The sequence below is a fragment of the Talpa occidentalis genome, unplaced genomic scaffold (genome assembly GCF_014898055.3).
Source record: "Talpa occidentalis isolate TD23 unplaced genomic scaffold, MPIMG_talOcc4v2.1 talOcc4.2, whole genome shotgun sequence".
NCBI classification, from domain to species: Eukaryota; Metazoa; Chordata; class Mammalia; order Eulipotyphla; family Talpidae; genus Talpa; species Talpa occidentalis.
In genome coordinates this window covers 39,462,008-39,489,511 of record NW_023602073.1, presented here as the reverse complement: position 1 = coordinate 39,489,511, position 27,504 = coordinate 39,462,008, and the positions used below count along the sequence as shown (strand labels likewise).

The 27,504-nt window shown below is 48.3% G+C and overlaps 1 protein-coding gene across 3 annotated transcripts; it reads left to right on the top strand.

The window, feature by feature from the left end:
• Nucleotides 1-223: 223 nt before the first annotated feature.
• On the top strand, nucleotides 224-27,103 carry LOC119251229 (patr class I histocompatibility antigen, A-2 alpha chain-like). 3 transcript variants are annotated; one of them, XM_054698555.1, is made up of 7 exons: nucleotides 224-402; nucleotides 23,782-24,001; nucleotides 24,077-24,284; nucleotides 24,591-24,860; nucleotides 25,058-25,330; nucleotides 25,900-26,175; nucleotides 26,288-27,103. In XM_054698555.1, exons 3-7 carry the CDS (start codon nucleotides 24,221-24,223, stop codon nucleotides 26,437-26,439), a joined length of 1,035 nt encoding a protein of 344 aa, XP_054554530.1. In that variant the 5' UTR covers nucleotides 224-402; nucleotides 23,782-24,001; nucleotides 24,077-24,220; the 3' UTR covers nucleotides 26,440-27,103. The 3 variants fall into 3 exon arrangements, with proteins under 3 accessions (XP_054554530.1, XP_037374527.1, XP_054554529.1); XM_037518630.2 differs by lacking the exon at nucleotides 23,782-24,001; XM_054698554.1 differs by lacking the exons at nucleotides 224-402; nucleotides 23,782-24,001 and adding an exon at nucleotides 4,988-5,102.
• Nucleotides 27,104-27,504: the final 401 nt, after the last annotated feature.

Sequence of the window (27,504 nt, the reverse complement as noted above, 5' to 3'; positions counted from 1 at the left end):
CCGAGTCACGGATGTGGACAGAGACCACTCTGTCCAGTGTGAAGAGCTGTGGGGTCCTGGACGGGGAGGCTCAGGAAAGCAGGGAGCATCTCCTAAACCTGGGAGAAAGAATCTCGAGACAAAGTAACACACTTGTTTTTCTAGAATGTGCAGTAACAAACCACAGACCACAGGAAATGACATGGAAACCACCGCCCAGTTTTTTGTATAGGGGGTGTTTTTGTTTCCATTTGAGGCCTAAAGAGTGTCAGTGAAGATCATTTTTGGATTTTAATATTGTCCTCTGCTTAGGCTCAAGGAGGCAAATTACCCAAAAACAAGCTGGATACAATCTGAGCACTCTTGATGGTCATTTCAGCTAAAACCTAGGAAATAGTTTGACTATTCCATCACTTTACAAAGGTATGTAGTTTGCATGCTATTATATGAAATTATTTTTAGTTTTATGTCTTCAAATAACTAAGAAAAGTTGATGATTGATTTGAAATTTAAGGCTATAAGGATTCTGGCTTATTTGATGTTAATAACTTGTTAAAGTAGCACTCATAAAGGAATTGATGTGACTTGGGTGACTACATACAGGATAATTATAAAATGAAAATTATTATTTCCTTCTCTTTTTAAAAAGATTTTTTGTTTATTTATGTATACAAGAAGTGGGGTGTAAGACAGAGGTGTGTGTGGGGGTAAGGGAGGTGGCAAGATTCACCAGAGACAGCGTGGGGAACAAAACAGGTACATCTATTAATATACACTGCTGAGGGGAGCAGTGGGTGAGACAGAAGAGGTCTGCTGCTCCATGTGGGTCAGCTCCCTGGCCAGGGATCCAATTCATGCCACAGTGGCTGATGATAGCTTGATAGGGCTGACACTTTAACCCCTGGCCACCACGGAGGCCCTATTTCCTTGTCTTCATCTAACTGCAGACATTTGTTTTTCTAGAAGAAATGACCATCTCTTGCTCTGATGAAATTATGCTTCAGGTATTGCTTGTAAATACAAGATTTATAATAAAACTGATAATAAAATAATAAAAATGATAATAAAAAATACTTACCATAGATATATATGGTAATATTTGGCTGTGAAATTATGAAAACAGCTAAACTGCTCTTATGATTGACTAATAGTCTTATGGATGAAAGGAAAAAGGAGAATTAGATCAACTTATTTGTTGAAAGATCAAAGATGAATAACATATCATATATTGATATATCAATTTATATGGGGTGATGACATGTATTGTGGAGTTTTCTAACCCCTAAAAAATGTATATATGGTTGAAAAATCAAAGTTATCCAAATAAATAGAATAAGAATAAATAACTATGAAGATGAATCAGGCATGGACTCTGTTCCAAGGAGAGTGTGGTCACCGGGACGTGCTGAGAATGGAGGGGCCGGGGAGGCTTCAGATTGGACTGTGGTAGTTACTCAAAAGATGGGGGGACCGATAAATTATATTATTAAGTGTAACACATCATTAAATTATTCAAATGCTCATTGTTTCCAAGAGAAGAAAAGAATAATGTCCAAAAAGTTCTTGACAAGTGTCAAAACTCCTCTAACATTATACTTAAGGTTTGTGCATTTCTCCAAATAAAGTTTTATCTCAAAGAAAATTCTTAACCCAATTTGAGCTCTAGTTGTTAATTGGAATGCTCTATTGTTGAGAAATGAAAGGTGCTGACATGTGCAACTAACTTTGAAATGCATCAGAAAAATAAGACGATGAACAGAGAGACGGGTCTGTGGATAAAGATAAGTGATAAAGCAAATGTGGCGAATGCTAATGCTGGGATCCAGGTGGTGTGCTCTGTACTGTTATTTCCATTTTTCTGTGTGCTTGAAAATATTCATAAAAGAATTCATGTCTTGATACGATGTGTGGCGGTGGCATGAAAAAGGATTACTCAGAGTCCATGTGCAGAACACTGAGAAACCTAGAGGGACCACACCACAAAGGGGCAGCCCAGCTCTAAGGGCAGTCTCATTTTTATTTAGAATGAAACAGAAAATAAAAAATATCAAAGAAACAGCAGGCAAACGGGGATGCACAAGTGTGGGGGGACTCGTAACCAGCTGGCCCAGTCAAGGCTGGGAAATGAGGGAGAGTCAGTGGTTTGCTTCTCTAAGCGCAACATCTATTGCTGTTTCCAGCACATGCTGAAACAGGACTCTCAGGAACTTTTGCCCTGAGAGGTTCCTTATCTCAAACTCTCCGTGTTCATATTCTGAGAGGCACAAAATAGTCAAGGGAAAGAATAATCCATCTCCCACATTTCCTCCCCTGTTGTTTTATGGCGGGTCAGAATCAGGAGTGGAGTCAGCAGGAGGCACAGGAAGGGGTTGATACTGTAATGGTTGCACAAGGGTCAGCCTGGCCTCAGCTTGTCTGGTCCCCGGAACAAGGGACAGTGGGCCTTTAGCACTGAAAGAAAACACGAAATACATAATATAGCCAATCCAGTCATGACCCATATTCTGATATTGAGACCTGAAAACCAATTTGTTGGATTTAGCCAGTGGGCTACATCATTTAGATGGCTGAAGGTGGCATTTTTTTGCCTCCTGTTGGAGTCAAGCCATTTGTTGCTGAAGTTTGTTTCTGAGATCTAGAATATCTCGTGCTTGGGCCTCCCTGGTGGTGTAAGGGGTTAAGCACTGCACTATGAAGCAATCCGCAGCCTCTGCAGCAAGAGTTCAATCACCAGCCAGAAAGAAACCCACATGACACAGCAGACCTCTCCTGTCTCACCCGCTGCTCCCTTACAGAACAGTTAGTCTGCCTGTTCTGTTCCCCACTCTGTCTCTGGTGAGTCCTCTCACCCACCACACCTCTGGCCTGTACCCCAGCTCTTGTATGCATAAATAAATCTTAAAAACAAAATAGAATATCTCATGCCAGACAATCGTGGAAGGGACCAGGAAGGCGCCATTGGACGTCTTCCCAAGAGGAAGTGGTGGTAAAAGGAAGAGGAGTAATGCACATCGGCATCACAACAGGAGGGGGACTCCCCTTAACTAGGTCTTCCCCCATCTCTCTGCCATCCACAGCTGTCCTGGAGCTGTGAGCAGGGCTGACTCTGGCCCATCTGCAGGCAGGGAGGCCCTGGAACCCCAGAATCAGTCCCCAGGGATGGTCCTCCAGGGTGGCACAGGCCTTGCTCTGCTCTCATCTTTGGTCCCTGCACCTCCCTGACACCCCAGCATTGGGGAACTGAGGGGGGATGTTCTGAATAAGGAGGGGGACTCCCCTTAACAATCTGTCTCCCCCATCTCTCTGCCATCCCCACATCAAGACAAAACATGTAAGACCTTTAATGGAAAGGAACTTAAATACAATTAGTGTGCAACAAAGATAAGGGAAAGAATAAAGTTTCCAAACCAAGCACCCAAAGTCACCATCCCCTCGTGGGTAAATGTTCAGCTAAACAGGGTTGGCCCAAAGCAGGGCCCAAAGGCTTGTCACAGTCTGAAGCACCTTCCCACGGGGACCCATAGAATAGGGTCAGACACAGGCAAGTCTGGAAGAAAAAGAGAAAAACCAAGACAAAAGCTGCCATTGCAACCTCCCCACGGGTCTCTCGCCCACATCTGTGTCACCCAGTCCACGACCAAAAGGCAAGCGCAGTTTCTTCACGTGTCTCTCTGCTCCACGTGCCTCCTCCAGGTCTCCTTCTGGCTCCATCCTGCTTCTTTCCTTCTCAATCTCTTCTGCAGCTTCTTCTCCTCCCTGCTCAGCTCTACCCTCCTTTGAGTTGACAGGGAACCTGGAACTTCCCCTTTTCCTGGGGACCACCCTGTTACAAAATTACTTACAGCACATGGAATGGAACATAATAGTCCTGAGAGCAAGAGCAGCCTGTTACTGAGTCCCAGGGCAAGTTAGGGATAATCAGGCAGCCTCAAGGGCAGTGCAGGGATTTCAGGAGAGTTAAGGAGGCTCCAGAGATAAGGGCAACAAATTCCAAAGGGGATAATCACACACCCCAGGACTAGGAGAAACAGGACATTCCTGGAAAAGGACGATAAAGGAAAAAAAGATAAGGGTTGGGACACAGACAGTTCTGGGCACAGAGACATTCAGTCAGTGACTGACACACTGAGAACTAACCAGTAACAAAGAGACTAAAGGAGCTTTAGAGTAATCAGAGAAAGAAGGTCTGTATTCCCTGGGGCACAACTCCCCCTTCTGTAACAGGGTGGCCTTAGACTTGTGTCAGGCTTTTGGGCCTTGCTCTGGGCCAGTCCCTTTTGGGTGGACTTTTACCCATGAGGGGACAGGAAACCGTGGGTACTTGATTTGGAAACTGTATTCTTTGTCTTTTCTGTATTGTTTACTAGTGGTATTAAAGTTCCTTTCCATTAAAGGTCTTCTATGTTTTGTCTTGATGCGGCAGATGGCAGAACCTATTTAGAGCAGGCAGGTTTGGGGGTTCTGGCGTGTCCCTATCCTTGCCCTGTAACAGAAGGATAAACTGGTGACCAGACCACATAAGGGGACTAGTCCATCTGCCAGTTGGAAAAATAAGTCTGGTCGTCATCGTTGTCATATGAGGGACTACAGTCTCCGAAAAGCTGGGCACATACATCATCTAGAGGCCGTGCAGGAGCTGCACAGAAGGGCTGCTCTCCCAGCAGCTCCGGCCATCATGCCCCGCCCTCAGCAGTGGAGGAGATGCCGAGACCCAGTAGAGGATGGATGATCCCAATGTCACATTGGTCATTCCTCACTAAGCACCACACCGGATCCGACACAGAATCCCACTAGCCTCAGATCCCCGTTAGGATTATTTAAAAGGCTCCCCTTGCTCCCTTTCTCTCTCTCTCCTCCCCATTCTTCCCTCTCTTCCAGTGTTACTGATTCATTTCTCTGCCAAAACTGCACCAGGGTGTTGATGCTGTGTTGCTGGGTGCTGTCCCTGACAGCTCCCTCCCTCTGTATTTACCCAGTTCCATCAGGGAATCAGCTAGTGGTTTTGTTCTGGTCACTAGGTGGCGCCAGAGACCCATACTTGCCTGCCTGTGCTTTTTCCCAGTGGTTCTCTGAGAAACCGAGGAGGGGAGGGAAGCACCTCAACACAGGGGCTCTTGCTCAAGGTGGGTGCTGTGTCTGCCCCGTGTTCACCCGGTGTGTGCCCGCAGCTGTATGGATCCCGCGCCCTGCATTCTGCGCTCTAGGTCTCAGCTCCAGGGCTCTCAGATCCAAAACGCTGGCAGAAATGGTGCCTTTTGCCCTCCACTCCCGTACCTGGCGCCTGGTTTTTGATTTCTCAGTGAGGGTCATTCACCTCAGTGAAGGTTCCCGCACGTCTCCCCACGAACCTGGGTCGCGGGCGCGGGGACCTGGGCAGCCACGATCCGCGTGTGCTTTCCCAGCGCGCGCACTTCTCCGCACAAACTTACCGGCTGGCCCGGGGCTATCTGCAGGTCTCCCCCGAGTCCTTGTCTTCCTCTAATGGCGCCCGGAGCCGTTGGATCACCTCTGTGGTGATTAGCGCGCGGTTCTCCACAGTCCGCGCTCCCGGGTGTGGTGCCTGCAGTAGTTCCTTTCCACTCGCTGTCCCGCTTGATCTGTAGTTTGTTCTCGTTGTTTTTTTTTTTTTTTTTTTTCCTCCTTTCTGTTGGTCGGGGTCCGCCGACTTTGTGGGTGGGGGAGGGGAGCAGGGTTCCGAGATTTCCTCTCTTCTCGCCCTCTTTTATGGCAACTTTCCTCTTCGCCAGTTGCCAGAGTCCCCCGTTTATCTTCCGTGTCCCGGTTCTCACAGGGACCTGCTGCTTTTCCCCCCTAGTAACTTGTTTTTTAACGGGAGGTCTTACTCACGGCATTTCCCCGCTGCCCGGCTGATCCATCTCTCCTTAAGAGGACTCCTAAGAAACCGGATAAAATTGTTTTTCATTGTGAAAAGCAAACTTGAGTCAATTTGGGTACATTGATACCTCATCGGAAGTATCCTCATAGGATTATTACTCCTTTCAGCAGAAGTGTAAACTAATCCGTGAAAGATCGGCGGTAAAGAGCAGGAGAGCAGGTCCAGTTTCTAACAGGCAGAAACTTGACTGTGTTCCTGGGCGAGGTTCACGGACCCAGCGTGGGGGTCAGGGAAGCCGCGCCCTCAGCCGGGGGAGGGTTGTTCTTATAGGGTGAGGAGAGGTTAGGCGCGAAAACTGGGTTGGCTGGGCGGGAAACGGGTTTAGACAGAACAAAGTTGTTTTTTGTGAGCCGAGTTGTTTTTCTCCTGCTTATGGCTTCAGTTTCGGTTTGATGGAATCAGGGGTACTGGGGTCAGGGCCATCTTGTTGTTTGTATGTGGGCTTCCCCAGTCCTGGCCCCTGCATTGACCTTTCATACCAGCCTTTTGTTGATAGGAAAAGGGGTGATAGTTCTTTCTTTGGCTACTTCGAGAAGACTGGGTGCAGGGGGGGGGGGGGGGAGGGAACTCAAGCCTAATTATGAAGGTCTTCTTCAGGGACGTGAGAATATGGGTGGAGAAGGAGTTGGTTAAAGGTGGTACGGGACATTTCCCAAATGCAAGCCTGTGTGAATTTTAAGAGGCAAGGAGCAAAAAAAAAAACAAGGTTATTATTAATATTGGCCCCAAGAGTGGGAGGAGCCATGAGACTATAGGATTTTGAAACCATGTCAGTGGAGAGTCAGAGCCGCCGCTTTGCCTTTCCACGTCTTTGCGTAGTTTCATGAAGGCTTCCACATTTTGTTCTACAATCCCTGACTCACTGATATTGTAACAACATTCTTCCCTGAGGAACAGGCAGGTACCCGCCATTAACAAGTTCAGAGCCCACCGGTTTTGGAGAGTGGCTTGTGCAAGTGAAGTGAGCTGTCTTTGTAGTGATGCTAAAGACACAGAGGTTTTTTTTTTTAAGGAGATATCTACTCATTCATAAAAATCCTGGGCAGAAATAAGACTGTGTCCCAGGGTCCCACCTGCCACACCTGCAGCTACAACGGCTGATTCCAACCATGATTGGAAGAAAGTTCACCCGCTTAGTCTGGTGAGGTGAAAGTAACCACCCTAGCTCAGACTGTCCGTACAGAGTTAACTGTGGGACCGCCAGAACTTGGATACATGGGCCTGGAGTGGAAAAATTAATACACTGAGAGAGAGAGCCATTGCACTAGAAAAAGTTTCCCCTTGTTTGGAGCACAGAAGTAACGGAAATGTTAGAAGTGCAGGAATGAAAACCAACAAGGGTGTCACTTTGCTAGCAGGAGTAGCTGTGATTGGAGTCCGAGGGGGACTGAGAGTTGGGGAGTCTGGCAAGCAGCATCTGTTATCTTGGCCGTAGTGGTATTGAGAGTAATTGGAACCGCTGCCAGTAGAGGCCTCTGAAGGAAAGTGCAGAGGAAACAAAAGGAGGTATTAGTCCTGAAAGAGTCAATTAGGAAGGTTATAGGGTTTTGGATTATATGGATCCAGGTTAAGGGTGTTTGGTCTTTTCTGGTGATGTCAGCTGGTTTTGTAGGACTTGTTCTGAGTGAAGGATATCTTGGGAGACCTGGACAGTAGCATTTTGTGCCAGGACAAAAGTGCTGCCTGTTCCCGGAGCAGTCGCCTGAGTAGGGAGAGGTAAGGGAGACAACCAATAAAGTGGAGAGGGTTGGATGGGTAGGTCATAGTTAAGGCGAAAGGGGCGGCCGTACATCAATTCAAAGGGGCTGATGAAACGAGGTCCCCTCTAAGTGACTCGTGTCCTAGTGAGAGCCAGTGGGAGAAGTTGAACCCAAGACTTACGGAGCTCTAACGAGAGTTTAGTCAGGCGATCCTTGATTAGCCCATTGGCGCGCTCCACTTTCCCTGAGGATTGCGGGTGGTGGGGAATGTGAAGCTTCCAGGTGATACCCAGAGCCACGGAGACCTGCTGAGTAATCTTTGAGATAAAAGCTGGACCATTGTCAGATTGTAGAGAGGTGGGGAGGCCAAAGCGTGGGATAATGTGGCTAGAAGGGCCTCGGTTACCACCTGAGCCTAACCTGAGCCGTTTCTCTAGCTGCAGGGAAGGGCTAGACCCGACCTGTCACCGTATCAACCATTGTTAGCAGATATTTAACCTTTTTGTGAGTTGGGAGGTGAGTAAAATCAACCTGCCAATCCTGTCCGGGTAAGTGTCCACGCAGCTGGTGAGCTGCAAAAGAAGGTGGGCGAACTCCCCCATGAGGTGACATGTGAACACAGGTTTGACAATGGGAACATAGCTACCAGAATTTTGCACTCAAGGAGGGGTAGAAGAAGAGCGGACTCAGGAATTGGGTAAGTGGGCACGGCCCGATGTGGAGGGTACTGTGGACTTGTTGAATGACCAAGTCCGCCTGTTTGGCAGGTAGGATCAGTTTGTTATTTGCCATAATCCAGCCCTGGGCTATTTCAGTTCCTCCTTTTGTCATGAGGTGTTCATTAGGCTCCTAAGTCCGAGCGATGGAGGGGATAGATAAAGAGAGAATAGGACCAGGGTCTGCAGCCTGTGGTGGGAGCCCGTGCTGCTTCATCAGCCTTGTTATTCCCTGTGGTCACGTAAGAATTGTCCGTGTGGTGTCCTTCACAGAGGATCATGGCAACTTCAGTTGGAAGCTGCAGGGCCACTAGAAGCTTAAGGATAAGTTTAGCGTTCATGATGGGGGACCCCTGGGTGGAGAGGAACCCCCTTTCCTGCCAAATCGCAGCAGGACTGTGAGCCATAAGGAAGGCATATGTTGAATCCGTATAGATGGTGACTTTCTTATGGTTGCTGAGGGTCAGGGCCCCGGGAAGTGCTCTGAGTTCTGCCTTTCGGGAGGTGGTTCCCCCGGGCGGCTTTCCTGCCTCGATGACCTGATTGAGGGTAACGATGGCCTAGGCAGCCCTCCGCTGACCTCGCGCACCTTCGCAAGAGCTGCCGTCTACAGACAGAGCCCAGTAGGCATCTGACCAAGGGGAGTCGGCCAAACCCAGTCTGGAGGTTTGCATTTCAACCAGGATATCAGGGCATGAATGAGCGGCAGAAGGGGGGCCAGAGACAGAAGAGGGGCTGGGTTGAGAGAATTTAACTGAGTGAGACTCACCAGAGGGTTTGCGATAAAGAGCACGTGGAAGTCCTGTGAGCGGGCAGGAGTGAGAGTCGAGAGCGGGTGGGGAGACAGGAGGGCCTGAAGGCGGTGCGGGGAATATGCTTGGACAGGTCTTCCCAGAGTAAGTTTGAGGGGTTCCCAGATGAGTAGAGCTGCCACCAGGGCTCTAAGGCGAGGTTGCCAGGAAGGGCAAGGGCAGGTGCCCTAAGGAGGATATGTGTGAGTACAAGGAAGGCCCTGCAGACCTCCCCGGGGGATTGGAGACGTCCTTCAGGGCAGCTTTTACTGCCCCGTACAGTGGCTTGGCTAGGAAAGCAAAATTAGGGATCCAATGACGGAAAAATCCGACTAAACTTAGGAAGGAAAGGGTTTGTTCTGCCGATTCATGGGAGGGAAGGCCCCTGATGGCCTGTTTGTGGCCCACCATCAGCTGTTTGGAGGAAGGAGTTAGTCGAAGACCCAGATAGACGGCTGTGAGAACTGAAAGTTGGGCTTTGGATGGGGAGACACGGTATCCTTTTGAGCGCAGGAAGGTGAGGGGTTGTGCAGTGTGTTGCTGAGATTGTGGCGGAGAAGGTCTGCAGAGGAGGAGGCCAGCGACATCCTGGAGGAGAGTGCGGGGTGGAGGATGACATGACGGGAGATCACTAGCTCATGCCTGACCGAACAGATGAGGGCTGTCCCGGAACCCCTGAGGCAGGACTGTCCAGGCCAGTTGCTGGGAGGTGTGTGTGTCCAGATCTTCCCAAGTAAAAGCAAATAGGAAGTAACCTTGAGGATCCAGAGGGATGGTAAAAAGGAATCTTTGAGGTCAGGGACAGAGAAGCGTGTGGTAGAAGATGGTATATGAGATAGGAGGGTGTAGGGGGTTGGCACTCCGGGATGGATAAGCACCACTGCCTCATTGATGAGGCAAAGGTCTTGAACAAGGCGATAAGAACTGTCAGGCTTTTTAACGGGGAGAATGGGAGTATTACAGGGCGGGTTGATAGGAGTAAGGAGTCCCTTTCCTGGGAGTCGTTGGATGATGGGTTGGAGGCCCTGACGGTGAGAAAAATAGGAAACTGGGGCGAGAGGGAAAAGAAGAGGGATCCTTGAGGTGAATGAGGACTGGGGTATGATGGTGGCAACAGTTGGGGTAGAGACATCCCATACTTGCGGGTTAACTAGGTCTGGTGGTAGAGGGGTGTCCTGGGTTTGGGGATCACAGTCAGGTAGCAAGGGGAGGATGAAAGCTTTTGCCGGGTCAGGAGACCATGAGATCGCGGCTCCCAATTTGCCAGCAGATCCCGTCCTAATAAAGGGGTGGGGCATGTGGGCATGACTAGGAAAGAGTGGACCAGTGGTTTGTAATTAAGCTGACATTGAAGGGATCCAGTGGTCCTGGGCTGAGAAGGAAGGCCATCAACACCTGTGACTGAGACCTGAGAAGGGTAAGTTTGATCAGAATAGGAGGGGAGGACAGAGAAGGTAGCCCCTGTGTTGACCAAAAAGGAGAAGGACTTACCTGCTACATTGTTCATTACCCTGGGCTCCTCAAAGTTTATCAGGGTCAATGAGTCCAGGCCTCTTCAATCCTCAGCCACCAAATCCAAGATTGCTGGTGGCAGGGTTGCAGGGGCTAGAAGGACTGGCCCACCATGGCCATGTGCAAAGGGTCAATCACTTTTCCAGTGACACTGGATGTCACAGATGGGGTACGGTCCTGATGGAGGGTGGGTGTTGGGGCATTGTCTGGACCAGTGGCCCTCCAGGCCACACTTGAAGCAGGCTCCTGGGGTGGTTGATTGGGGCCCATGGGGCCCATTGTTGACCTCTGTCAAGCAGCGGGTGCTGCGTTCATTGGAGGAGCAGGGCATGACAGCCTCAAGGCAGCTACTAGGGCCTGAGCTTGAAGCTCAGCCTTCTGGCAACTACAGGTCTCTCTATCCATCCTGTCCTGTTCCTCCCAGTTATTAAATACTTTAAAGGCCATATTCAGTAGATCCCGGATAGGGGTTTGAGGACCGTCCGTAGCCTTCCTAAGCCTTTGTCAATGTCAGGGGGTGACTAGGATATGAAATGGGAGCCAGAACTATGGTGCCTCCAGGCAAGTCAGGGTCAAGCCTGGTATAGCGCCAGAGTGCCTCAGTGAGGGAGCTCAGGAAAGTGGCCAGATTTTTTGAGGAGAATTTGGTGGTCTCTAGAAGCTTGTCAAAATTAACTGCCTTATGGGCTGCTGCTCGGAGATCGACTAAGAGGCAGGTGATGAAGCGGTCTCAGTGAGCCCTCCCGGTGGCCTGCATCAGTGTCAGTCTGGTAGTCCCACCCCAGCTGTTGGTGGGGAACTCTTTCAGAGCCTGGGGCGTGACTGCATCAGTTAAGTGGACCTGATCTACATGGTCTTGAGCAGACCAAAAAACACGTTCCCTTTCAGGGGCCTCCCTGGTGGTGCAAGGTGTTAAGACGCAACGTGTGAGGATGTCCGCAGCCACTGCAGCACGAGTTCAGTCCCCAGCCAGCCATAGAGCAACCCAAATGGTGCAGCAGACCTATCTTGCCCGCTGCTCTCTTCAGCAGTGTACTTTGGTCAATCTGCCTATTCTGTTCCCCGATTTGTCTCCAGTGAATCTTCTCAACACCACCCCCATGCCTCTGGCCTATACCCCAGCTATTGTGTGCATAGATAAACCTTTAAAAAAAACACATTCCCTTTTATTAGGGGTGAGGGTGGAAGAAAATAGTATGTAAATCATGACGCATAAGGTCATAGTCTTTTATTCCATGTTCCCTTTTATTAGGGGTCAGGGTGGAAGAAAATAGTATGTAAATCATGATGCATAAGGTCATAGGCTTGGTAAGATAACAAAATTCTTTGGTGTAGGTAATGGGATCATTAGTGAAAAAACTGAGATGCTTTTCAATTTGGGAGAGATCAGACAGAGAGAAAGGAATGTGGACTCTAACTACTCCCTTTGTCCCTGCCACTTCCCTAAGGAGACAGAGAAGAGGACAATCATGAGAGTGGGTGTGGTGGCTTGGAGGTGAAAAAAGGGGGTTGGATTGGGGAGCTGAAGGAGGTGAAGACAGAAAATCAGAGGATCAGAGAATGCCGAAGAGGGGTCTAGAGAGGGCAAAGAGTGAGAGCAGTCTCGAGACTTGGAAAGTGTGGTTTTCAAGAGGGAGGGATGGGAGTACAGGAGAAATAAAGCCTGGACATAAGGGATCTCTGACCATTTTCCATTGCGATGACAGAATTGTTTAAGTCTGCATGGACCGTGAAATCGAAAGGCCATATTCCGGCCAGTGAGAGCCATTATCCATGCAGTGTTGTAATAAAAAATAAGGCACTTAGGGCGTATAACTGGCCTTAGTCCCAACAGATCAAGTTTTGAGAGAAGGCATCATAGTCGGGTGGCTGGGCTCGGCATAGAATTTGTGGACCCCATGGCTAAGTTGGCTTCTCTACCGAACTAATGGGGGTACAGAGTCAGAAACACAGCATCCCACGACCTGATCTGACCTATAGGGGTACAGACCCGGAATCGCAGCATCCCATGACCTGGTCCTGGCCTTTGGAATGGGGGCAGATAAGCGAGAGGGACGTCTCCACCACTCAGTTGTCACCTGTATGGGACATCTGGTCTAGACGGGCATCCCCAAATCCAGAACCAGGTGCAATGGGGGTCAACTAATGTAGGCTCATGGTTTATGGAACAGTCGACCAGGATAGGGGGTTAGGAGAGGAGCCAGGTAACCAGGGGTGAGGGCCTCCCAGAAAGGAGGGTCAGATAGATGACTTACCCCAAGGATCAAGGCCGGTGGTGGATGTGAGACGTCTGCAATGGAGTGGAGAGGTCCCAGAAACGGAAGGTGGCCCCGGCGCCAGGGGACACAGCCTTCCGGGTTTCTGCACTAAGATGAAAGGCTCAGCGCAGTAAAGAAAAGGAGGGCCAGGCCAAGTTTTTCACAGGCAGAAAACTTTATTGTGCCCCAGGGCAAGGTACATGAACCCAAGGTGGGAGTCAGTCAGTTGTGCCCGTTGCCAGGGGGAGGCAGGCTTTGATAGGATGAGGAGAGGTCAGATGGGAAACTGGGTTTGCAGGGTGGGAAAAGGTTTATTGTCTGATTTTTTTTTTAAAGACTTATTTATTTATACAAGCACTGGGTACAGTCAGAAGCCCGGGAGGGTGAGAGGATTCACCAGAGCCAGAGAGGGAAACAGAATGGCAGAAGGACCGAAGTACACTGCTGAGGGGAGCAGCGGGCAGCAGGAGAGGTCTGCGTGCCATGTGGGACCCTCACCGGCAGCCGGGGATCAAACTGGCGCTGCAGAGGCTGAGACAGCTTCGCAGCCCCCAGCGCTCAACCGCTGCACCACCAGGGGAGGCCCTATTGTCTGATTTTTTCTAGGTGGTCTTCCACATTCCTGCCCCATGCATTGAACTTTCAATAATAGGCTCCCTCACAAACTGAGGGGAACTGGACTCCCTCCACAAGGGGGATTCCGATTCCTCCCAAATGTGTGAAGGCAAGGGTCTGGGCATGCATGCCAGGGGAACTTACACCAAATGCCAGGGGACTGTGGTTTTCCATCCATTTCCATCTCCTCAAAGGTGAATGCCGGGTGCAGAGAAGAGCTGTGCCTCTCCCGAGGAGGACTTGGGAAGTTCCCCAGAGGAAAAACTCCAGCAGCTGCTGGGACTCTCCCTCATCCTCCTGGAGAGAGGGTGCTCCCTCCAAGCAGGAGGGTCAGGATGCGAACTGAGTCACCCAGGCCCCTCTCCAATAGCGTGGATGGGAAAGCCTTGGTGCGCTGCAGCAGCCAACTGCTCCATCCCTTGGAAGTCAGAGTTGGGGTTGGGAGAGCCAAAGTGGCATCCATCTCCTGGCTGGCTCGCCAAATTGATACCGAGCACCAGCCTCAGTTTCCCTCAGCCAATAAAAGGACACAAAGTTTGAGGAAAAAGAAAGTGGCTTAATTCGTGGACAAATGAGGAGGGCAGCAGACTCATGCCTGAAAGACCACCGTCCTGCTCTTTGGCAGAGGTCAGGGGGATTTATACAGAGGAGTAAAACAAAAGGGAGATGGACAGGGTCGGTATGTCCTCTTGATGCAGGCATAGGGAGATTTCAGGTGGGCGCCAGCTTGCTTTATTAACACCTGATGTTTAACTTCCATAGATGTTTAACTTATTATTATCTTCTTAGGGATAGCCTTCCTTTTCCTTCAAATGCAAGAAGACAAACCTGTCAAAGAAAGGGGTAATTGCAAGAAATACAGGAAAGACAAACTTGTTCATGCTTATCTGGGAGGCCGGTCATAAAGAAGGCAAACTTGTCAAATAAGGGGGAATTTGCAAGAGATGGGGGAAGACAAACTTCTTAATTCTTATCTGAGAGACCAGTCATTTGTAACTGCATCATTCCTATTCTATTTTGTAAGGAAGGGAAGGCGGATCCAGAATGCTGGGTGAGTACAGAGTAAGTGGCTCCCGATGCAATCAGAAAATTAATATTCTTACCTGCGACTTCTCGGGTTACCCCAGACTGAGCCATGGAGATGGTCAGCTGGGAAGCTGATGACGTCCTTGGGCCCTGTCACTTGTCATCCAGGAAGCATCAGCTGAGGGTCTGGTCCATCCTCCCTTAAGAGAAGGGGACAATCCCTTTTCCAGTGGCCGTCCTGCTTGCACCTGGGGCCTGGCCCAGGTGGATTTCTGGGTTGTGTGCAATTCCTGCTCCATTGCCCAGACTTGTTGCACCTGTAGCACGGGGCCATTGAAGCTCCTCCATTCTTTCTGCTTTATCAGTCTTTAACACTCAGGATGTGGATGCAGCTACTTTCATTCATGGTGCTTGCAGGGACTTTAATATTTTTAGTTTTACTTGTAGTCTTTATATGTTCGTTACAGAAGGAGACTATCAAATTACAGGTGACACAGGAAGGCACTTAAAAGACAAGAATTCGAGGGGGAGCTCTGAGAGGGGGAGCTCCACCTAAGCAAGAAAAAGGCTGGATGGGTTACTGGCTACTTACAGTTTGTTGACTTGGAGTTAAGTACGATGAAAAGGAAGCAGTGGAAGTTTGTGCTTTGAGTTAGGGAAGAGCAGTAGATAATAGGTTGTAAAAAGCAGGTCCAGGTCTCATTTCTACAGTCCTAAAAGGTGGAGAGCTGCAGGGTGGGACATGTGGTGCTTATCGCGAGTTCCAGTGTTGCTGTACCCTCTGTCTTGTGGTTGGTGGGACCAGAGGTAACCTGGGGTGCACACCAACTTATCCTTTCTTAGGAGTCTTCTAGAAAGTGGCAGCCAACCCTAGTGGCCTCTTACATGGCTTAACCATGCCCACTACTTTTTGTGGTGAGTACGAGACCTGGTTTGAAGACAGAACTCAGGATCCAGCTCTTTTCCCAAAGTAGAGAGGGAATGGCGGCTTGACTGAGATTAGCAAGGTAGTGAGGCAAAGAGAGAGGCATGAGGCATTTACCTGGTCAGGCCTAGGAAGGCTGTTCCCTCACATTTTGGGACATGCCAAAGAGTAGCCTTGGCCTGAGCCCCTCAGTCCATGTAGGACGCCAACTCCTCTCAGAGAGACAGAGCTCATGAGAATACAAAGATAGAGAAACTGGAGAAATCTTACCCATGTCATGAAGCAGCACATGTTGGGTGCCATATGATGGGGTTTTTTGGAGTCAGTGGGTTTGTTACAGGCAACCCCAATATGAAATGTGTTGCCTGACTGTGGGTCCTCAACCGCGCACTTAAAAGAGACTTACTAATACTCAACTGCAGGCACTCACAAAAGGTTAATAAAGGGTTTATTTACAAAAAAAAGGGAAGTGAACATCTCAGGGAGAAAAACAGAGAGATAAATTTGTGAATGCATCCTACCAGTTCCACTGACCTGGAATCCCAATGGCACGCTGAGAGCTGGCAAAAAGCCAAGAGTCATGAGGCCAAGAGAGCAACCCAGTGAGGGACCCAAGGCCCACGTGTCTGGTTTTATACCAAATCTGGCTGCTTAACTCCACCCTCAGGTCCCAGCAACCCTCTCTGTGGTGATGAAGGGATTTGTCATTTCCAGTGTCTTGATGGTTTGGTCTAGAGTGGGGTGGAGTCCACAAAGCCTGTATGGGATTAGCTCAGGACATCCTTTCCCCCTAACAATTCCCCCCTTTCACTTTTTGCCACCATTTCCATGGTGATGAAGATCACATGTATGGATGCTGGGATACAGTCTCAGGTGAAAACTTTTCAGGGTTCCAGTTTGAAAGAAAAATGAGTCGGTCTCTCTAGGTATTGTCCATTGTGGAAAACAAAAGACCTCCTTTCCTGGAAAATAGTTCATCAGTCCAAGCCAAAGGAAAAAAAAAATATATCTGGAAGCATTAGCAAAACAAGACAGCAAATATATCAAAATCACAGGAAGAAAAAAAATCTTAAAACTGGTCCAACTTATCTAAAAATAAGTTCTCTCCACCTTGATCACAATTTTTTCAACAGCATAGCAAAAAATTTGCAAACTAAATCTACTTTTAAACCATTATACCTATTTTTGCATAAAACCACAAAGCAGAATAACCAAACAGCAATTTTAGCTGGCTTCGTTGGAATACTCCATGTAGAATCAGAGTGAACTCTTGACGTCCGGTCCATGTAGGCTTCAGGAACAAAGTTGCTCTCGCCAGCCTCCACCTGGGCTTTCCTCTTCTCTAGGTACCAGAGCTTTTCCTTTTTCTGGGTTGTCCAGTCCTGCCCATGGAGGCAGCTTCCTCACCTTCTTTGGAGGTCTCTGGAGCCCTACAGACAAAGCAGAGTGTTCTCCTCTTCTTGGTTCAGTGCTATTTCAACTCCCTGGAAGAACTCCACTCAAAGCCACACAATGAAACTCGTTTCCAATTTACTAGTTTAAGCAGACAAAATCCCTATGGAAGTTATGCAGAAATAGACACTGAAATGAGTAGTAAAAAATTACTACCACTGTCTTCATGCCGTGTTGGTATCAAGGGGAGAGAAAATGCAAACACAAGTTAGCTCTCCTGAAAAAAAAAAAAAAAAAATGGAATGTTGCCGCAGATCCTGGTCAGTCAAAACAAGAAAACTTTCTTTGAATCAAAACAAAAATAAAAAAATTACCAGTATTATGTCAAACAAAACAGTATTATGTCAAACAAAACAGTAAAAAAACATTCAGTCCTTTGTAGGGAATTTCCACTAAAAGTTCAATCAATTGGAATCCATTGAGGCCTTCTTCCCTTTATTTTCTCCAGAAACAATTTCTGCAGATATCAAACCATAGAAGTATACAATATTGCAAGGCAACTGTCAACATTGACAATTTACATACATATCAGATACTGAATTTTTTTTTTAAGATTTATTTATTTATTTATTTATGCAAGCACTGGGTACAGTCAGAAGTGCGGGAGGGTGAGAGAATTCACCAGAGCCAGAGCGGGGTGCAGAGCAGGTAGAAGGACCGAGGTACACTGCTGAGGGGAGCAGCGGGCGGCAGGAGAGGTCTGCGCGCCATGTGGGACCCTCCTCTGGTGGCCGGGGAGCAGCTGGGGATCAAACCAGTGCTGCAGAGGCTGCGGGCAGCTTCACTACCCAGCGCTCAACCGCTGCGCCACCGGGGAGGCCCAAGATACTGAAAAATTTTATACACATTTTAGAAAACCAATGTTAACATTTCTGCACATGCCAAAGTTTTACCATTTTCCCAAGGGACAATGTTTCCCTTCTAGTTTTACTTTACTAGGTAAACCAAATAGGACTCATTCATCTAATGACTTTCCCAGGAGGAAAGGGAGAAATTTTGTGGAGTGTCTCATGAGCTCTACTGTGGTTCCACAAATTTCCTTCTATCAAGCAAATGACAGGGTACCAAATTTTACTTCAATTTAGATTTCTGGGAAGCTTTCCATAAATATTATAAAACAACAGCAACAACAATATTCAATCTCTATGAAAGCACCAGCTCAGTTCTGTAGTACAATGTTGACAATCAACCATAACCTTTAGCTTTTAATTCATAACTTTTTTTCCCCAATGTCAATAGGCACCATTTATACTAATCTTACAACCTCTAGAAAACAAGACAAGGACACAAAGAAAGGACATACAGACATCCAACATTTAGACACAGAGAGCTCTTTAGGTGTCATTTATCACGCGTGGGATATCTTACACAACTGCAGTTTCACTCATGGACCAAAATAACAAAAACAAGCAGGAAAAAAAAACCCTTGAAATTAAAAAAAAAAACCCAAAAGTTAAAGGATACACCAAAATCAAAATTGAAGGCCTTTCGTTGTAATAAAATTAAATCATTTTTAAAAAATACTGCCAGCATAATTGCATGATTTTAGATATTCTTTCATGTCTCCTAAATTTGAAAGGAAAGAGATTGGTTAGAGTATGTTAATCATCTCTGGGTTTCTTCAGAATAGTGAAATCTTGAGTATCCTGCTACAATAGCGGGAAAAAAAAGAAGTCAACAACATTTAAGTTTTCGTCTTTTTCTTAAATAAATACCTCAGGTCCTCCATGGGTTCACAAGACCAATGGGTTTTCGTCTCTGGGTCAGTTCCCTCTGGGGCTTTCTTAACTCTGGAATGATGTATCCATGGTTTTATGCCTGAAAGTTTTAAAGAAGTATGTGTGCTTAGCAAAATGTCATATGGACCAGTATGTTTTTCTTACAGCTGTTTTGGGCATCCCCACTCTGCCAAGTCTTCAGTAAGACCTGATCTCCAGGTCTGAAGGGATGTAATGGTTGACCAGGAGGCATAGAGATCCTCGAGGTTACAAAGTTGTGGTTTACTGACAGAACCTCCTGGATATGTTTCACATATTGTGTGATCTGGCTATTTCTGGACTGGCTTTCAGAACTGAGACCTGGAAGGGTCTTCCAAATGCAATTTCAAGGGGGCTCAATTGTAGTCCACTTCTAGGTGCCACTCTTATCTGAAAGAGGGCAAGGGATAGTACCTGGTCCCAATGAAGGTTTGTTTCTTGGCACAATTTTGCCAAGGTTTTCTTTAAGGTGTGGGTCATTGTTTCAGTTTGTCTAGAAGACTGTGGTCTCCATGCAGCACGCAATTTCCATTTGATTTGTAATGCCCTGCTTACTGCATGAGTGACATCAGAGATGAATGCTGGCCCATTATCACTATGGATGGAGCTGGGCAACCCAAAGTGAGGGATTATCTCCTTTAGCAGTGGTTTTGCAACCTCGGAAGCTTTTTCTGTCTTGGTGGGAAATGCTTCCCCCAATCCCGAGAACGTGTCCACAAAAACCAGTAGGTATTTGAAGTTGCCTGTTGTTCTAGGCATTTGTGTAAAGTCCACTTTCCAGTCCTCAAAAGGGCACTTGCCCCAATATTGAACCCCAGTGACTTTAGAGTGGGAGTCAGTCTTGGGGTTATTTCTGGCACATATTGATAACCTTGGGTGATCAGTTGTGCTATTTTGTGTAAATATGGTCCCTTCAAATATGGGCACACTGTTTCTAATAAGGCATCTTTTCCATAGTGAGATCCTTCGTGAAGATGTTTTAGCACCGGATATACCAGGGCCTCCAGGAGGAGTATCTCCCATGGGACTTTACTCTCCAAGTGGAGCTGGGGTCAAACTCAGTAAATCCCCATACACGAGCTCTCTCCTCCTCCCGCTCAGTGTAGTCAGGGACATACCAAGTTAGGTCCACAAGAGGGATGAGAGCACCCTGGAGAGCAGAATGGGCAGTGGCCTTAGCCACCCGATCAGCTGCCCTGTTGCCCTTTGCCATGTCAGACCCACCCTTTTGGTGGCCAGGATAATGCATCACGGCAACAGCTGATGGTAAAGCTACTGCCTTTAACAGGGCCAGGATTTCTAATGGGTGTTTGACATCCTTGTTACTGGAAGTAAGGCGTCCCCGCTCCTTCAAAATGGCCCCATGCATGTGGAGAATTATGAAAGAATATTTTGAGTCAGTGAATATATTGACTCTTTTACCTTTTGAGAGTTCCAAGGCACGGGTCAGGGCTATTAATTCTGCTTTCTGCGCTGATGGACCTGCCAGAAGAGCCTTGGCTTCCACGATGTTCTTGAGTGTCACCACTGCGTATCCTGCACATCGACGGCCTTGAAGCTGCTGCCATCTGTAAATAGCTCCCATTCTGGATCCGGCAGAGGCTGGTCAGTTAGATCCGGTTGGCTGGCAAACACTGTGTCTATGGTTTCTAAACAGTTATGGATTTAAGTGTCATCCTCAGATCCATCTGCATTGCTTGGAAGCAGTGTGGCAGGATTCAGGGAATTGGAAACCTGCATTTTCACATTAGGATTGTCTAACAGAGATGCTTGATATTTTCCCATTCACCCAGCGGTTAACCAAAGTCCACCCGTCTGTTCCACAACAGCAAGACCTGATGTGGCATACACACAGTCATGGGCTGACCCAAGGTAAACTTTTCTGCCTTGTGTAGGAGCTCACAAGTGGCAGCCACAGCATGCAACATGGAGGCCATCCCTTAGTGGTGTGGTCCAATTGTTTGGACAGATACACAATGGGCTGCATTTCTGGCCCCAACAATTGGATTAGCACTCTTAGGCCAATCCCCTGTCTCTCATGTACATAAAGTCTGAATGGCTTCCTAAGATCTGGAAGCCCTAATGCTGGTGCTGAGATCAACTTTAGTTTTATTTTATCAAAGGCCTTTTGACATGCTGGGGTCCAAGACAAAGGTTCAGAGTCCAAGACTTTGAGAGCATCATATAAGGGTTTTGCTATTAGTCCAAAGTTAGGCATCCAAATCCTGCAAAACCCAACCATACCCAAAAATCCACGCAACTGTCACCGGTTGCTAGAGATTTTAAGGGCTGAAATTACCTATTTTCTTTCCATCATCAGGCTCCATTTGCCTTCCTTAATTTCAAACCCCAAATATGTCACTGTTTGTTTACATATCTGTTAGGTGACACCTTATAGCCACATTCTGCCAGGTGATTCAGTACCACTATGGTATTTTCAGACAAGATTCATAGTCTGGACTTGCAATCAATAAATCATCTGCATATTGTAATAAGACGCCCTGGTTTAATTGAACCCTTCCTGCAGTAAGCACATTGATTTCTCCCTAGGGATTCACTTCTCCTGGGCTCACATGTCAGTCCATTACTGTTTCCCTGAAATCCTGTCCTGTTTCTCCCTTTGTACAAAAACAGTTGCAGGTTTTGGTCTCCTGTCCTCTCTGTTGTTATAAGCCCAAAATGCCAAGTCCACTACCAAGGACAGACTCATCTCTGTGACACCATCCACCTTTATTAACTTTTTTTAAGATTTATTTATTTTTACAAGTACTGGGGTACAGGCCAGATGTGCGGGAGAGTGAGAGGATTCACCAGAGACAGAGCGGGGAAAGGAACAGGCAGACTGTTGAAATACACTGCTGAGGGGAGCAGCGGGCAAGACAGGAGAGGTCTTCTGTGGGATTCTCGCCAGCTGGCCGGGATTGAACCCCCGCTGCAGAGGCTGCAGACAGCTTCACAGTGCGGCGCTCAACCACCTGCGCCACCAGGGAAGCCCTCCACCTTTGTTAACTTTTTCCTTATGTCTGGGGCATTATGTGTAACGAATACCATAGTGATCAGAGTGTTATCTGGGGCTTCTAGATTTGTATCTGTGTGGTCAGTATATGTCTGGATAATTCTTTCAAGAAACTCCGTGGATCCTCATTAGCTCCCTATTCGATCTGTAAGATTTTATTGTAATTTTTTTGTTTGGGGATTCCCTGCTGCAGTCCTACCAGTAAACATTTTTTATAGAGCTCTAACATCGCCATTCCTCCATTGTTGGGTTCCCATTCAGGATCCACCACCGGGACAACCATCTCTGGCTCTGGGGATTCTCCATCCTGTTGGTGGAGGTGGCCAGCCTCCTTCCTGGCTTTCCTCTGCTCGTCCACAGTCAGTTAAGTTTGTAGCATGGACTGTATATCTGCCCAGTTAGGGCAGTAGGAGAGGAAGAGAGACGCAAACAAGTTCGCCATCTTCTTAGGAGCCTGCCCATATGAAGGGACAGAACTCCTCCAATGTAGCCGGTCTGTGGTGCTAAAAGGATGGTGCAACCAAAAATACCCAGCAGGTCGCCCATGTTCATTCAAACCACCCATCGGCATCTGGCAAAGAGGAAACTGTCCTGCTCCAGGGTGACTCTTTCTGCCAAAGTGGATGCCCCATCTCGTGTAGGGGGAGACGCCATTTTAGTTTCTTCCCCAGAGGGCAGTGAAGGCTGTGGTGCCTCCGGAGTCTGCAGGGGTGGAGGGGGGTGGCATTGTCACACTGAAAAGGATTTTGTCCTGATGTGTTTAAAGTGTTTAACAAATGATAATTTTCCTCTTCTAACTCTGCCCTCTTGCAGTCCTCATGGGAAGGGGAAGGTTTATCCCTTCTCTGTGCCATCAGCCAAGATTTGGCCATATCCAATTTATGGAGGGCGGCCTGTAGCTGGTCCTGCATACTTTTAAAAGCTTGATCCTGCATGCTTTTAAAAGCTGGCTCAAAAACAGTATGGTTTTCATCCCTCATACTCTTAATAGTTTAATCAAGAACCTGAATTTGTTGTTGCATAGCTAAGTTAAGAGCCTGAATTTGTTGTTGCATATTCTCAGTATGTGAAGTAGAACATCTACCTTTCATTGAACCAAGAATGTAGCAAATGGCGCTTACACACATTACAAAAAAAAAAAAAGAAAAAACCCAGAAGCACAGATTGTAAAGTAGGGATGGCTTGGATGGCTTGTAAACCACCCACATATGTAGAGAAGTAAAATCATGTGCCATATACCAGGTTTTATCAAATTATTTACATTTATAAAACTGGTGATAATATTTAATGGAAAAAGGCTACTTAAACTCAAGGCCGGAAAAAAAAACTGAAAGAACTCAAGCTAGGGATAAAACTGCTTACGCTCACGGTTGAGGCCATCCATGTTTTGGTCAAAAACACACACACAAGAGAGAGCTGTACACAGGGGGAAAAAAGCAGACTTTTCAAGACCTGAGACAAAGATTACACCACGTGTCCTGTAGACCTAGTGCACATAAGGTGACCATCGCAAGGAAGGTTACTTTGGGCTGGTCAACCATGGATGTAACTTGGTCAACCATGTTGTGCCAAACTGTTACAGGGCAACCCCCATATGAAACGGGTTGTGTGACTGTGGGTCCTCACCTGCACGCTTAAAAGGGACTTATTAATGCTTGACTGCAGGCACACACAAAAGGTTAATAAAAGGTTTATTTACAAAAGAAGGGGAAATAAAGAAATGAATAACTCAGGGAGAAAAAGAGGGAAAATTTTGTGAATCTGTCCTACCAGTTCAGCTGACCTGAAATCCCAAGGGCACGCTGAGAGCTGGCGAAGAGCCAAGAGCCATGAGGCCAAGAGAGCAACACAAGCCCACAAACCTGGCTGCTAAACTCCGCCCTCAGGTCCCAGCAACCCTCCCTTTGGTGACAAAGGGATTTGTCATTCCCAGTGTCCTGATGGCTTTGGTCTGGAGTGGGGGTGGAGTCCACAAAGCCTGTGTGGAGCTTGCTCAGGACATCCTTTCCCCCTAATATTGTCACTATACTTTTTGTTTTGGAAAATATTTTCATAAAAATATTTTATTTCTTTTAACATGTAGGGTTGTTAATATCATTCTAAATGAATAAGTATTTCTTTTAATTTTTGATCTCTAGCATGGCAAATATTGATGGATATAACCAACAAAATTATCATGGATCCTCATTCATCTGTGAGAGTGTATTCAGATCATAAAGACCAAAATTTTGAGAACCGCTGATTTAAACAGACCCTGGTACAGAGAGACTGGTGTGAGAAAGGCTCCTCAATGCAGAAGCAAAGACACCAGAGCCAAGAGCCACCTGCAGGAGGGTCGGGCACAGTCCCAGCTCTCAGGTGTGGTTCTCAGGACAGTGTTTGGGTGGGGAGCCAAGCGCAGGGAATATTCATCTCCACTTTGTTCTATCACAGGCTGCACCAAGTCCTTCATCCTGTACACGCCCAGTTCTAATTCCAATACATGACTGTCGGAACAAGTCCATCAGCGTCAAGCCTTTTGGGATGTAAAGTCTGCACTGGGTTTTAGATTCTTCTCAGACCAGGAGGATCCAGATTATGCCACCCTCAACTTTCCTCCTGCTGCTGTTTGGGGCCCTGGTCCTGACTGAGACCTGGGCAGGTGAGTACAAAGTTTGGAGGGGATGGCTTTGACCTGGGAGGAGTGAGAGGACCGCCCTGCAGCGGCCAGGACCCGAGAAGGGTCCCCCAACGGCCCTCTCCTCAACCCACATCAAACCCCACACCTCTGCCGGCAGGGGTATCCTGCTCCTTCTTTCCACCCACCCTGTGCCCTGACCTTCTCCTGCCACCCTTTTTCAGTCTCACGAGTGCCCTTGCTCTCTCCCCCTGCCCGGCCCCTTCATCCTCGGACCCAGACACTGGTGCCCCGAGGAGAGTTGGGGTCTCAACCCCTCCCCTCCCCCAGGCTCCCACTCCGTAATATTCTTGCACACCGCGATGTCCCGGCCGGGTTCCGGGGAGCCCCGCTTCATCTGCGTGGGCTACATGGACGACACGCAGCTCCTGCGGTTTGACAACAACGACCCGAGTCCGAAAATGGAGGCAACAGTGCCCTGGATGCAGCTAGAGGGGTCGGAGTATTGGGAGAGCCAAAAGCGGATTGTCGAGGGCCACTTACACCTGTCCAGGCTCCGACTGAGCAACCTGCTGATGTACTACAACCAGAGCAGAACAGGTGTGTGATCCCCGCCTACGGACAGGGGTTCCCTCCAGTCTCTGGGTCCGAGCTTCCCCTCGAGGCCTTGGAACTTTTACCCTGTTTCTGTGATAGTTTATTACAAATCCCCAGCAGCTGTGCTTGCCTGGGGATGGGGGTGGTGCTAAGTGGGGGTGGTGCTAAGTGGGCGCGGCTGACATGGCGGGGCCGGCCAGGGTCTCACACCTTGCAGGTGAGGGATGGCTGTGAAGTGGGCCTGGACGGTAGCCTAAGCCGCTTCAATCAATTCGCCTACGACGGCGTTGATTCCCTCACTCTGATGGAGGAGCTGCGCACCAGGACCAAAGCGGGCATGGAGGCGCAGACCTGGGAGGATGAGACCTGGGAGGAAGTCCTCGCCTCGGAATTCCACACTCCGCGCCTGGAACACAAGTGTGGGCAGTGGCTCCAAGGACACCTGAAGAAAGGGAACCGGACACTGCGTGCAAGTAAGAGTTGCCTCGGGCCTCCCGTAGGGCCAACGCTGGGTCCAGCACAGGGAAGGAGAGTGGGCTCAAGGTCAGATACCACCCGCCTATGGCCCCAGAAGGTGAGGAGTCTGCCTGGGTGTCCAGATCCTCGAAAGTGACCCCTAGAGTGCCAGCCCTTCGTGGGGACAATTAAGGAAGGCGCTCTCTCCAGGTGAGGAACAGTCCTGAAATAACTGATCTCTCTGATCCTGGCAGTGTTCTGGTGAGCCAGGTATATCTTGCTCACATCTGGTTCTCAGAGGTTTTAGTTCAGACTCGAACATTCCTGAGTCACTTGGGCCTCTATCCAGGTCAAGACGAGAAGTCTCTAGTCTCTCCCTCAGAGCCCTGCAGCCTGCTACCCTGAACTGCTGCACCCTGATTCTAGAAATTTCCAAGGATTAGGAGATTATCCCAGTCTCCAAGGCCAGGCTGGTGTTCCAGTTTTGCACTCTGTCCACCCAGTGCAATTATCTGTCCACCCTCAGGATGGTCATATGAGGCTGCTTCAGTGGCCTGTGAAAATAACCCAAAGTACAAATTTTCAGAACTCCCAAAGACACTCGTGACCCACCACCCCACCTCTGACCATGAGGTCACCCTGAGGTGCTGGGCCCTGGACTTCTACCCTGCGGACATCACTCTGACCTGGCAGCGAGATGGGGAGGACATGACCCAGGACACGGAGCTGGTAGAGACCCGGCCTGGGGGCAATGGAACCTTCCAGAAGTGGGCAGCTGTGGAGGTGCCTTCTGGAGAGGAGCAGAGATACACGTGCCATGTGCAGCATGAGGGGCTGCTGGAGCCCCGAGTCCTGAGATGGGGTAAGGAGGGGGTCATGGGCACAGCTTCTCAGGGGAATCAGGAGCCCTTCTGGAGCCCTCCAGAAGGATGGGGCCTGAGGCCTGAAAGTCAGTCTCACCTTTTCCCTTCCAGAGCCACCTCCTCAGTCCTCCATCCCCACCGTGGGCAACATTGCAGACGTCCTGGTTCCCCTTGGGGCTGTCCTGCTTTTCCTTGGGGCTGTGCTCACTGAAGCTGTGATTTGGAGGAAGAAGCACTCAGAGAAAACCTCGTATGAGGTCTGAGATTTCTTGTCTAACGTCTGCTTGATACTGAGGTATGTTCCCACACACATGCGCTTTCTCAGCTGAGAGCCGGGTTTGCTGACACTTTTTTTGTAAAGCATGTGAAACTCCTTTGTATGAAAAATGAAGGACAAATATTTCAACTTGATGATTTTGGTCGTGGGGACCTCACTTGAGTAGCTGCAGGTAAAAAGGAAATGTCCCTGCTAAGGACGGAGGAGGCTGGCACAGCTCCCACACGTGCTTTCTCCTCATGTTCCCCAATCTGCTGCAGGAGGCCTTGTAGCCCCGCCAGATAAAATACTGGCAAGCAGCGAAGCTCAAAGGGCCTCACACCATGGGGCCGAAGTTAAAGGGCCTCACACCGTGGGGCTGAAGATCTAACATCCCTTCACTTTTTGTTCCTGGTCATAAAAGGAGAAAAATTTCCCAAAAAAGTACATCAGGCACTACATTATATACATACTGCAAATAAACGGCACGGAAAATTATCTCTTAAAAACTAATTATTAGGGCCTCCCCGGTGGCGCAGCGGTTGAGCGCTGGGTTACGAAGCTGCCCGCGGCCTCTGTGGCGCTGGTTCGATCCCCGGCTGCTCCCCGGCCACCGGAGGAGGGTCCCGCATGGCGCGCAGACCTCTCCTGCCGCCCGCTGCTCCCCTCAGCAGTGTACTTCGGTCCTTCTGCCTGCTCTGCTCCCCGCTCTGGCTCTGGTGAATTCTCTCACCCTCCCGCGCTTCTGACTGTACCCAGTGCATGTATAAAACAAAAAAACAAACAAACAAACAAACAAATAAACAAAGAAAGAAAACATGCCTCTATAAAAAAAAAACTAATTATTAAACAATTTGGCCCACTTGACAATGGGAGACAAGTTATTGAACATGCCTGACAAGCATTACAATACGACTATTATTTTAAGTCCTTCTTTTGCCTTCCCTTGAAGTTTCTTGGGAAAGTTCTTAAATGGAGCTATTTGAGTTAAGGAGTTTCTAGGTAGAGGAAGTTCTGATAGCTGAGTAGCAGCCAGCCCCTGCTGTGAAGGCCATGCGAATAAGAAAAGTCT